Here is a 13,694-nt window from a genome sequence, read left to right as displayed (position 1 = left end):
TATATATACAAAAGAAAGAAGGAAAGAGGAAAAAGAAAAATAAAAAAAAAAAAAACACAAAATTTCTATTTCATTTAAATTAATTAATTTTTTTTATATGAATAAAAAAAAAATCAAAATAAAAAAAATGAATTGATTGATTTAAAAAACAAACACATGGTGTGTGTGTGTGGTTAATTTAGAAAAAAAAAAAATAAAAAATGTTTGAAAATAAAAATAAAAAAAAAAGGTTTGGAAACAAATATTTGAAAAATAAAAATAAAAAAAAAAAATTGAAATAGATTATTATTATAATAATAATAATTTTAAAAATAAATATACTTTACCTGCTTTGATAATATTTTTAAAAATTAATTCATTTTTCGAAGCTCTATGATTTAATTTTTCACTTAATTGTAATTGAGCATCTTTATAACCTGGTTTCTTTTTACTTGACATTCTACCAATTGTTAAATGTCTAATTTTTTCCATTGCATCTGGTTTTGAAATTGGTACATTTGGTGAAACTGTTGGTGGTTGAACCACTGGTGTAGGAATGGTTGTAGTTGTAGTTGTAACATTTGTATCAACTGAAGTGCATAATGGAATTGAAAGACTCTCTTTACTAATAAGTACTGATGCTATACTAGATGTTGAAGTTGATTGAAGTGGTGGACTTGGTTGTTGTTGGGTGGGTGGTAATTGACTATGTTGCTGTTGTTGTGTGAAACTTAATTTAGCAGCAGATGATGGCTGACTATTATAAACATCATCATCGTCATCTAAATTACTGCCTGATGAAGCATCCTTTGATAGTGATTTACTTCTCATTCTAGTTAATTTTGAATTTTTCATTTCTTCAATATTACCATCGTAAATATCATGGAAAATAGCTTTAACCTTTTCAGAGGTAGTTGATTGATTATCATCTAAACTACTATCATCATCAATTAGTGAACCTGTTGTTGTTGAAGTATAATGAGCAGACATTCTCTTTGCTGCACCTTTTCTTAAAGTTACTGATGATAAATAATTTGAAGATTTAAGTGAGGTGGTGGCTGTTGTTGGTGGTGCTGCTGATTTACCATCATTAAAAACTACATTCTTTTTATTTGGTGATAAATCACTAACTAATGACATTGGGTAATCCTTTCTCTTTAGATTTGATTTCTTTTCATTATTATTATTATTATTATTATTACCACTATTATCATTCTCTGAATTTGTATCATTTGAATCTGAATCAAAAGTATCTAAATCTGGAGCCGTGGCAGAATTTGAATTTTCAAAATGATCTTGTTGTGAAAGTTGATGAGTAGATTGTTTTTGATGTTTTTGTTGTTCTTTTTCTTTTTCTTTTTGTTGTTTTAAAAAGTCCTTTTGTCTTTGTTTCTCCCTTTCTTTTTCTTTTTGCAATTCTTTCTCTTTTTCACGTAGTATTCTTTCTTGTTCCTTTTGTAATTCTTTTTCTTTTTCTTTTTCTAATTTCTTTAAAGTTTTCTTTCTATCTGGATTAAGTAACTGATTTTCAGTTTGTAAATGATGAATCTCTTCCAACAATTGACCATTTCTTTGCTCTAATGAATAAACTTTCTTTTCCAATTGTTCCAATCTTACAACCAATGAATTAAATCTTTGATCTTCTCTTTCCTCTTTAGCTTTTGATATTTCAGTCTCCTCCAATTCCAATTGATCCTTTTCTGCTTGAATTAAATTTAAATAAGATCTTGGTGGAACTGGTGGTGGTGTTGAAACATTTGGTGGTGCTGTTAAAACTATTGTATTACCACTATCATGATTAATTGAAATACCAGTAGTTGGTGGTGAAGATGATAATGGTGATAAATCACCAATTGCTAATTGATGTTGTTGTTGTGGAATTGGTTCAGGTTGTGGTGGTGGTGGCATTGTTGAATATCTTTTTAATCTTGCTTCATAAATTCTTAAACGTGCTTCCAATTCTTTAGTATGTGATTCTAAATCTTTTCTCATTGATGATTCATTCACTAATTTTGAAGTTACATCTTCTAAATCCTTTGATAAAACACGTGTATAAAATTCTAAATTAACTAAACGTTCAAAATCTGATTTATTAATTTTACTCTTTAACTTTGTTACATTTAATTCGTCTGGATCAAAAGGATCAATTGATGATGATAACCCATTTGGTATAGTACCACCACTACCTGAAAGTGGTGGTGTATTATGTGGTGTTGATTCTGATGATGTATCATCTGAAATACTACTATTATTATTAATATTGGTGGTTGTTGTTGATGGTGTTTGTATTGGTGATGATACAAATTTTTTAGATGAAGAACTTGAATTTGATTTCATTATTGGAGTTGTTGATGATGGTGGTGGCATTGAATTGGCTGATATTGATGGTGATGTTGATGTTGATAAAGATGTATTATTAGTGGTAGTTGTACTATTCTTTCTTGGTACTGCTGAATTCATTGAATTTGATTTTGTAGCTGCTGATAATTTAACATTGTTGGAACTGGTACCATTTGATGGTTGAGTAGTAGTATTGGATTGTTTAATTGAAATTGGTGATGTTGTAATTGGTGTTGATGGATTTGATGAATTTGAAATAAATGATTTCTTTACTGAACTATTATTATTATTATTACTATTGGTGGTGGTATTACTATTATTTGTTATTGGTGTTTTAATACTTGTTAAAATTGGTGAATTTGTTGGTGGTGTTTTAATACTATTATTTACATTTGTGTTTGTTGTGTTTGTTGTTGTTGTTGTTGTTGCTGTTGTTACATTTGATTGTTGTGTAATTTTTTGAGAATCATTTGATTGCTCTTGTTGTGTATTTAAAGGTTCGTCTGTATTTGCCATGTTGTTATCTTCATTCTTTGTAGACCAAAAATCAAGTGAAAATATATTTAAAGGATTTTTTAAGCTCTTTCTATTACTATTCATTCGATTAGGTAATGTAGATGAAACCAAGTGAGGACTGTTTGATTGATTGGTGTTGCCGTTGTTGGTGTTGTTGTTGCTGTTACTACTACCACTACTGCTGCTGTTGCCACTGCTATCTTTAAATGAAACTTTTGATCCTGCTGATATAGTAGCTGGTGGGGATGTTGCTAATGGTGGTGATGATGTCGATAGAGGTATAGTAGTTGTGGTTGATGGTGATGATGTTGATGATGACTTTTTTCCTATGCTAAATATCGATTTCTTTATTGGTGAATTAGTATTACTAGATTTACCAACTGTTCCTGTTGTATTAATGTTTGTGTTTGTGGTGGTGGTGGATGTAGAGGTATTACTAGATAACAATTTTGGTGATACAGTTAGAGGTGTTATTGATGTTGATGTTGGTGCAGATGATGTTGTTTCTTTTTCTTTCCAATATTGGAATGAACTTGATGATACAGATGATGTGATTCTCATAGGTGATGATGATGAGGATGATGATAATACAGGTGATGATGTAGATGATAATACAGGTGATGATGGTGATGATGATGATGATGAAAATGTTATGGATGATTTCGATTTAATGCCACTCGCAACACTACCACGAGGTGACTTTGGTGATGGTGATGTATTATTTGGGGTTGATGGTGTGGATGTAGTAGTTGGTGTTGTTGGTGGTGGTGTCACCTTATTATATTTACTACCTAGTTGGATACTAGATTTACTAGATCCTTTGGATGACATTTTTTTTTTTATTTATATGTTTTTATTTTTTTATTTATTTTTTATTATTTATTTATTTTTTTATTATTTATTATTTATTTATTTATTTATTTATTATTATTGTGTATTCCTTTGAGAGAATAAAAGAAAATAAAAAAAATTAAAAAAATTAAAAAAAAAATTAAAAATTAAAAATTTGCACAATGCGAGATTGGTCGATCAAATCTCACCAACACACAAAAAAAAAAAAAATTTTTAGGGCCTTTTTTTATTTGTGCACTTTTTATTTTTTTATTTTTTTTTTATTTTTTTTTTATTTGTAAATATATATATATGTTTATTAAATTGTTTTCTATTTTTATTTTTATTTTTTATTTTTATTTTATTTTATTTTATTTATTTTATTTTATTTTTATAATCAATTAATTATTATTTTTTTATTTTTATTTTTATTTTTGTTATGGTTTATTTTTTTGTGATGGTGTCTTTTTGAAAAAAATAAAAAAAAGTGTTTTGGAAAAAAGGATTGGTTTGTGTTTTTGTGAAAAAAAAAAAAATTAAAAATAAAAATTTTTTTTTTAAAAAAAAAAAAAAACGGTTTTTATTTTTGAAAGAAATTATTTGAAAACAACGAAAAAATCAGATCATATGAGCGATGGAATACCTACTCTTATTGTGCCTTTATCTATCTTGTTAATTACAACTTATTATTTTTATTATAGTTACTGTTATTATTTTTTTTTTCTATGTATTTATATATATTTATATGTGATAATAAATAATATTTATTATTATTATTGTTTTTTTTTTTTTTTGTTATTTTTAGGTGTGATGTTATTGGATATGTAAAAATAGATTATATGGAATTTTAAAAAAAAAAATAATAAAAATAATAATAATAATAATAATTTAATTGAATATAAATATTAATATATTTTTTTTAAAATAATAATAGTTATTATCACTATATTATTATAAGCACTTACAATTAAAAAAAATAAAATAAAATAAAATAAATAAAAACTATAAAGTTTATATTATTGCAGGACAAGCCTGTAAATTGGTTTAGGTGAAAAAAATAAAAAAAATGAAAAAAAAAAAAAAAAAAAATTTAAAATTGTGAAAAAATTAAAAAAATAAAAAAAAAAAAAATAAAAAAAGATATATTAAAATAAATTAAAAAATAAAAATAAAAATAAAAAAAAATAATGATTTTGTGTTTATAATTAATGATTTATTATTATTTTATTATTATTTTTATTATTATTATTATTATTATTATTATTATTATTATTATTATTATTATTATTATTATTATTATTATTTTTATTATTATTATTTGAATAAGACACAACTGAATAGTGATAATAAAAAAAAAAAAAATCAAAAAAAAAAATAATAAATAAATTGAAAATAATAAATTGAAAAAAATAAATAAATAAAAAAAGTTGATAAAATTGTTTAATTTATATTATTAGTTCGTTGTGGGTTGTTTTATATTGTTATTTTATATTTTATCAAAATTCAATAAACAAAAAAAAAAAAAAAAAAAAAAAAATAATAATTAAAAAAAAAAAAAAAAAAAAAAATTAAAAAATAAAAATAACCCCGTCACAATTATTTTTAGTTTGTCTTTTCCCAAATCTATTTTTAATACACAAAATAATTTAAAAAATCTCATCCGATTGAAATTTTTTATTTTTTTTTTTTATTTTTTTATTAAATTATTTAAATATATATATATATATATATTTATATATAAAATATAGATATTAAAATAGTAAATCCATAAACAATGAAAATAAAGATAAAAAAAAATAAAAAAATAAAGAAAAAAAAAAAAAATTAAATATAAATATTTTAATTTTAATTTTATTTTAACCAATTTACAAGATTATACTCTGGATGATTTTTAAATTGAAATTTCAAAAAATCTAATAAATTATCATCTTCTTCATTTGATACTGATTGATTTGTTATATAACGATTTTCATATAAATATTTTAAAAAGTTTAATTTTTTATTTCTAATTAAATCCAATAATCTTGATTTAGTAATTTTTAAAAATGGATCATTTCTATTATATTTTGAAATTGAATTAAATAATACTATTGAACTTGAGGTTAGAGAATAAAATAATTTTAAATTTTCTGGTGATAAAATTATATTATTTTCAATAAAAAGTAAATGAAAATTATATTTAATTACTATATGCTTTGTAAATTGTTTTTTAAAACTTTCAATAACACTATTCCAATAATTTGAAATAAATGATTGTAATTGTAATAATTTTTCATCTTTTTGTTGTTGAATTTTATTATTATTATTATAATTTCTAATTTTTAATTCAAATTGTTGATTAAAATAATTTATTAAAATAAAATTAAATAATTTAAAATTATTAAATATATAATCAAGTTGATTATCATTATTATTTCGATTATTTTGATTATTTTGATTAATTTGATTATATAAATTATTTAAATAATTTACAATTGAATTATATGATGAAAATGTAATAATTTTTTGAAATAATATTGAATCAATTGAATTTGAAATTGTTTTAAAAATTAATTGAAATGTTGAATTTGAAATATTAAAAATACTATTATTATTATTATTATTCATTTGAAATTGAATATAATCTAATTGATTTAAAAATAAATCAATTCTTTTAATTTCTAAAAAATATTGTAAATTATAATTTAATGTGAGGAATAAATAATTTTCTTCTTTTTGAATCATTTGTTGATCATTTATAGATGGTAAAATTGATAAATTCATTATTAATTTATCTAAAATAATATCGAAATCTGATTGAAATATAAATTGATAATTGAATATAATTGGATCTAAATATTTCTTTATATCAAATCCAATATAATTATAATTTTTATCATCATCATATCTATGATTATTAAAATCCTTTAATACTGATGTTATAAATGGTAAACCCATTATATATTTTAAAAACTTTTTACTTTTAATTGTTAAATAATAAAATGAATGAAAAAATGAATGTTCAATTATATTTTCATCAATTTCATTAATTAATTGATATATTGAATTTAATAAATCTATTGGTAAATAATTAATTTCAATTAATCTTTTAAATTGATAATTAATTAATTTCTTTAAAATTATTTCATATTCTAAATCTAATTGATTATTATTATTATTATTATTATTATTATTATTATTATTATTATTATTATTATTATTATTATTATTATTATTATTATTATTATTATTATTATTATTATTATTATTATTATTAATATTATTTTTATAAAATTTTAATAAAATTTTAATACATAATTGTATATCATTAATTGATGAATTTGAAGTATAATATTTAATTTTATAAAATTTATCACTATTATCTAAAACATAAATATAATTTAATCTATATGATTGATTCCATTGATCTATGAAAGATTGAGTATTTGTTTTAATTGGATTACAATTATCTAGAATGAATTTAATAATTTTAAAACTTGAATTATTGAAAGAATGAATTAATAAATCAATTGTTTTATTAATATAACAATTGAAATTAACTTTTACAAGAGATAAATCATAAGTTGGATTTTGAATATTTGTAATGATTTCAACAAAGAAACCAAAACAATCTGGTTTGAAATTCTTATAACCACTTGTACCTAAATATTCAGTTAACTTTATTAAATTCTCTGTTGTTTGAATTGATAAATTCTCTTCCATATTTTGACGATAGGGGCCAATTAAATCATTTTTTAAAACTATTTTATTATTATCAATATATTGTAACGATTCAATATCACATTCACTTATTGCTTTTATAAATGGTAAATAGAGTAAACGCTGTTCTGTAGTTTTTGAAAATCTTAAATTTAAATTGTTTTCAACAAATTTCAAACAAGCATATTCAATGGTTTCTAAATTTTCAAATTGAAAAATTTCTGTTGTTTTTAAATAATTACATTTTTCAAGTAAGAATTTATTATTTACATTTTCTAATATCCAATCAATAGTTTCTTTATCTCTAATTACAATTGTATTTTTATTTCTACTATTATTATAAAGATCAATAATAATTTGATTCCATTTCTTTGGTAAAATATTTGAAAATCTATTACATTTAATACATGATAAAAATCGGTCATATTGTTCTTTATTTTTTGATTTAAAAATATATTTAATTATTAATTTATCACAATCTTCATTTTCAAAATGATTTTCTAATGATGTATATAATTTTATAAATTGAAGTATAATTAATTCATTTAAATTCTCTATATTTGTTGTCGATGTTAAATAGTATGATGATGATGGTGATGATATTTGTATATTTTTTATATGATTTCTTTGATTATTAATATTATTATCAAAATTATTATTAAAATTATTTAAAAACCATTTTAAACCATTAAAATTAAAAGTTGATAAAATCCAACGTAATAATTGATCAATTTCATCTTGACCATTTAATTCTCTAATTGGTTCATTAAATTTAAAAAGATATTGTTCATAAAATTCATTTGGATATTCAATAGCTAATAATTTATTTAATTCTTTAATTTTATTTAAATTATAACCATTTAAAATATTTAAAACTTTTAAATTAAATTCATCTTTATTTTTTGAAATTTTAAAATCACCACAACTACCATTATTACCACTACAACTACCACTACCACTACAATCTAATTCAATTGGTAATTTTAAATAATTTAAATTTAATAGTTTATTTTGAATTAAATTTGATTCAATTGAAAATAACTCATTATAATCAAAAATTTTAATTTTATCTTTTTCATTTAAATCTGGATGAAATGATGATGATGATAGTTTATTTGAATGGTGACCATTAATTAATTTAATTTTTTTTGTAAAAATTTGAGATATTGATTGATCTTGATTTAAATTTGAATTATATAATTTTGGTCTTTCAAGTATGAATTGAATCATTTCTTCTTTATATTTATAGTTGTTAAATGCAATTCTTAATGATTTATTTTTAAATTTTTCAGAGATTATGATATTTGGTGAATTTATTAAATAGTTTACAATATTCGGATCACAATTCCCTATTGCCCATTCCAAAGTTGATGGATAAATTTTAAATGAAAATGGTGGTTGATTTACCAACATTTTAATTACACTAATATTGATTTTTCTAAATTTTAAATCTTTTTTAAATTGGAAATTTTCATTTGTCGTACACCCCAATGCAATTAATAAACAATCGATTTCAGAAATTTCTAAAAACTTTTTTTCAAATAATAATTGAATTAATTCGATTAATATTTTATTCTCTTCTTCATCATTGACTCCAATTTGAAATAATTCTCTAATTCCATTTTCATCAATTCTAATATATTCATTTGCTAATAATTTACATTTTAAAAGTTGATATTGTTTTTGTTCAATCATCCAATCTAATGAATAAATTTCTTTAAATTTTTTTTTATTTTCTAAATGATATTGTTTAAAATTATCATATTGTTGTTCAAATGATTCAATATGAAAAAATATTAATTTAAATAAAAATTTATTATGTATAACTTTCCAAAATAAAACTTCAAAATTTTTTTCATTCATTTTATTATTATTATTATTATTTTAATTATTTTAATTATTTTAATTATTTTAATTATTTTAATTATTTTAATTATTTTAATTATTTTAATTATTTTAATTATTATTATTATTATTAAAAAATAATATATAAATAAATTATCATAATTTTTTATTTTTTTTTTTTTGAAATTTTTGTTTAAATGAAAAAACGTTGTTAAAAAAATCGATTTTTTTTTTTTTTTTTTTTTTTTTTTTGAAATTTTTATTGTTTTTTTTTGAGATATTTTAAGGTTTTGAAATTTAAAACAAAAAAAAATAAAAATAAAAATAAAAATAAAATGGAAATATGTTGTATACAAAAAAAAAAAATAAAAAAAAAATAAAATAAAATATAAAAAATAAAAAAAAAATAAAAAAAAAAAAAATTAAATTAAATAAAAATTCCATCCAATAAATATTAATATTTAAACAATGCTAAATAAAAAGTTAATTAAAAAAAAAAAAAAAAAAAAAAAAAAAAAAAGTCAGATTTTTTTAAAGATGAAAGTTTAATTTATTAACTCCAAAACCACCACACCTCCAAATTCATTTTATTCGCCAAGTACATACGCACTTTCGCCCACCAAAAATGACAAAAAAATAAAAAAAAATAAAAAAAAAATAAAAAAATAAAAAAAATAAAAAATAATTTTTAGTTATACTTTTCTATGTTTAATTTTAAAATGATTTCTGATTCGATAAAAAAAAGAAAAAATAAAAAAAATAAAAATAAAAATAAAATTATTTAAAAAAAAAAAAAAATCCTTATTTGGTTCGATATTTATTTTTAATCGACAAAGATACTTTTTTATTTTTATTTTTAATATTTCATATGTATGTGTGTGAAGTCTCCATTAATTTTTGAAAACAATGAGAAAAATTTGAAATTTTATTGTAACCTTACAATTTGGAAAATATATAATTTTATTTATTTTTTTATTTATTTTCCATAATATTATTATTATTATTATTTACTTGATCTTTTGAATCTTTTAAATAACATTAACCAAATTGCAAACATTAAAATACCAATGAAACCAGTTGATATTAATATTTCTTTAAGTGAATATTTTGTATTATCAATTAAATAACCAACAACTAATTTTGATATATTATTAACTAATTTTTTTTTTAAAAAATTAAAAATTAAAAAATTAAAGTTAGTACAATAATAAATAATAAATAATAAATAATATTTAATAATAATAATAATAATAATAACTTACAAATTGTAATTAAAGCATATTCTAAAGAGAAAACTCTACCTCTAACTTCATCAGGTAATAATTGTTGAAGGAATGATGAAGAATACATCCAAATTATACATGTTGAACTTGATCTTATTGCATTGAAAATTAAATAAAGTGGGAAATGATTAGCTGATAAACCCAAACAAAAAGTACAAAATCCATTCATAAAGAAACCAACTTTTAATATTTTGTTATAATTACTTGGTACATCTTTAACAATTCTTGAAAAGAATAATGGAATCATTAAAATTCCAAATCCACCAGCACCTAAAATAATACCTAAGCTTAAAGATCCTTCATCTCCCATTTTAAATGTTGTCTTTGCAATTTGAATATTAACCATATCTGCAACACCCCAAATTAATGATCCACATGCTTTTGAAAATACAATTAAAAATATATATTTATTTTCCATTAAATATTTGAAACCATATTTATAAGTTGAAAAAAATTCTTTAAATAAATTACCAATACTTTTTTTATTATTATTATTACTATTATTAACGTCTATTTCTTCTTCTTCTTCATTATTATTATTATTTTGATTTTGATTTAATTGATCATTTTTAATTAATGATATATTATCTTTATTATTATTTTTTAATTCTATACTATTATTATTTAATTCTTGATCTTTTTCATTTACTATATTACTTTTATTTTTATTTTTATTTTTTGATGATTTTGATAAATATTTAGTATTTTTAATTAATAAAAATATACAAATTCCTGAAGAGGCATATGTTAGAGAATCTAAAATGAAATTGACATCTGTACCAAGTGTGAATGAAATGATACCACCTATTGATGCACCCAAAAGCATCATTGAAGAGTATGAACTTTGGTCGAGGGCATTTGCTGTTACTAGGTCTTGTTTTGGTACGATCGATGGTAATAGTGCACTTTTACTTGGATTATAGAAACTACCTGTACCATATTGTAGGAATGCCAATACGAATAATAGCCATGTTAAACTTTTTGATCTAACAAATAAAAAGAATAAAACCAATATCATTCTTACTATATCTGCTACAATCATAATGTATCTTCTATCGAATGTATCCGATACAACACCTGTTAAAAATTGGAATAGGAATGGTGGTGACTCACGTACTACTAAAAACATTGCCACCACTGAACTACTTGTTTGAAAATTATCTAGTATTGTCAAACATGCAATTTCATTCAACCAATCACCTGCTAATGAAATTAATGATGCTACCCATAACAATGTATAATTCCTATTTGTTCCTACAATTTTAAAATATGGTGAAAAACAACTACATCCTTTAATTTCATCAAATGAATAAACTAACTCTGCTTTATCATCATCATCATCATCATCATCATCCTCTTCATCATCATCATCATCATCTTCAAATTTACTATTTGAACCTTCTGGTCCATCACCTTCACCTGCTGATTCCTCAATTATATCTGAATCACTATCTTTTTGTTGTTTATAATTTTGTTGATGTTTTTGTATAAACTGATTCCTCTTTTCTTGATTAATTTCTTTTCTTTGTTTTTCATAATTTTTATTTCTTTCTTCAACTAATATATTATCATTAATATGTTTATTATTATTACTTTGTTCTTGAACTTGTTGATTTATATTTGTATTTTTATTTGTAGTTGCAGTTGTAGTCGTTCTTGGTGTAGTTGGTACACTTTGTTGTTGTTGTTGTTGTTCATTATTACCAAATCTAACCTTTGGTATATTAATCTTTCTTTCAGAATAATTATGATGATCAGCTTGTAACATTGGTGATGCTATTGAGGATGGTGATGTTGAAAGTTGTTGTTGTTGTTGTTGTGATTGCTGCTGTTGTTGTTGCTGTTGTTGATATTGTTGAATTGCTAATTGTTGTTGTTGATATTGTTGTTGTTGTCTGATTTTTAATTTATTATAGTATGGTTGTTCATCAACATTTGGTTCGAAATAATCTGCAATTACTTCATCCCTATATAAACTACTAATTGTTGAACCACCTTCACATGAAATTTCCAATTCATCACCATCTTCATAACCTTGTGTAAATTCTAATAATGATCTGTTCCTTCTAAATGGTGTTTTATTCGATTCACTACCACCTTCATCATCACCATTAATATCGTCCTCATCTTCGTCATCACCATCATTAATCATTTCAATTTCTAATTCTTCAAAATTACTATTATCATCATCATTATTTTTAATTAAAAATTTTGAAAATTTTAAACTTTTTTTTAAACCACCACCACCACTATCACCAATACCACCATTTAAATATAATTGATTATGGTCATATGCATCAACTGGCATTTCAAAATCATTTATACTACTACTACCACCTATATCTAAACTTTCACTACCATTATCATATAATCTATTACTACTATTATTATTACTACTATTATCATTATTAATACTATTATTAATACTATTATTATTACCATTACTATTACTATTATTATTATTATTACTATTATTACTATTATTATTATTACTACTAATATTATTATTATTATTATTATTATTATTATTATTATTATTATTATTATTATTATTATTATTATTGTTATCATTATTAATTTTTACATTATTACTATCATTATTATTATTATTTTTATTTTTATTATTATTATTATTATTATTACTCCGATTATTTCCATTATGTTTATTTTTATATCTATTTAAATAATTGTTATCAACTGTTATTAGGATTGAATCATCTTCTTCTTCTTCAAATCCTCTGACATCTTGAAATATCATATTTTTTTTGTTATTTTATAAAAAAAAAATGTAAAATTTTCATATATTAAATTAAATTTTACAAAAATCTAGGCTTGGTCTGAAAGAGAAAAAAAAATATTTTAAAAAAAAAAAAAAAAAAAAAAAAAAACCGAAGCCATTTTAAAATTTAAAAAAAAAAATAAAAATTAAAAAAAAAAAAAAAAAAAAAAAAAAAAAAGAAAATTAAATAAATTAAATATTTTAATATTTTATTTTTTAAAATTTTATTTATTAATTTAAAATGATTCCCAAAAGAGTAATTGTAATTTTAGAAATAAAAATATTAAATTAATAAAAAAAAAAAAAAAAAAAAAAAAAAAATTTGAAATTTTTTTTTTGTGTTCAAAAAAAAAAAAAAAAAAAAAAAAAAAAAAAATTTTATTTGTTGAAATTGATACACAAAGCAATAAACACCCACACAC

At 20.4% G+C, this 13,694-nt stretch overlaps 3 protein-coding genes across 3 annotated transcripts; all 3 read right to left on the bottom strand.

The window, feature by feature from the left end:
- Nucleotides 1-288: 288 nt before the first annotated feature.
- On the bottom strand, nt 289-3,666 carry DDB_G0289705 (hypothetical protein; the record flags this gene model as incomplete). The annotated part of the gene is made up of 1 exon (XM_630977.1): nt 289-3,666. The coding sequence occupies one exon, from the start codon at nt 3,664-3,666 to the stop codon at nt 289-291; it is 3,378 nt and encodes a 1,125-aa protein (XP_636069.1).
- A 1,851-nt stretch (nt 3,667-5,517) lies between these two features.
- Nucleotides 5,518-9,228, bottom strand: DDB_G0289789 (hypothetical protein; the record flags this gene model as incomplete). The annotated part of the gene is made up of 1 exon (XM_630976.1): nt 5,518-9,228. One exon carries the CDS (start codon nt 9,226-9,228, stop codon nt 5,518-5,520), a length of 3,711 nt encoding a protein of 1,236 aa, XP_636068.1.
- A 985-nt stretch (nt 9,229-10,213) lies between these two features.
- DDB_G0289703 (hypothetical protein) lies at nt 10,214-13,251 on the bottom strand (the record flags this gene model as incomplete). Its single annotated transcript, XM_630975.1, has 2 exons — nt 10,214-10,365; nt 10,473-13,251. The coding sequence occupies 2 exons, from the start codon at nt 13,249-13,251 to the stop codon at nt 10,214-10,216; spliced, it is 2,931 nt and encodes a 976-aa protein (XP_636067.1).
- Between the last annotated feature and the right edge of the window lie 443 nt (nt 13,252-13,694).

Source organism: Dictyostelium discoideum (genome assembly GCF_000004695.1).
Source record: "Dictyostelium discoideum AX4 chromosome 5 chromosome, whole genome shotgun sequence".
In the NCBI taxonomy this organism is placed as follows: domain Eukaryota; phylum Evosea; class Eumycetozoa; order Dictyosteliales; family Dictyosteliaceae; genus Dictyostelium; species Dictyostelium discoideum.
This window is presented reverse-complemented; position numbering and strand designations above follow the sequence as displayed.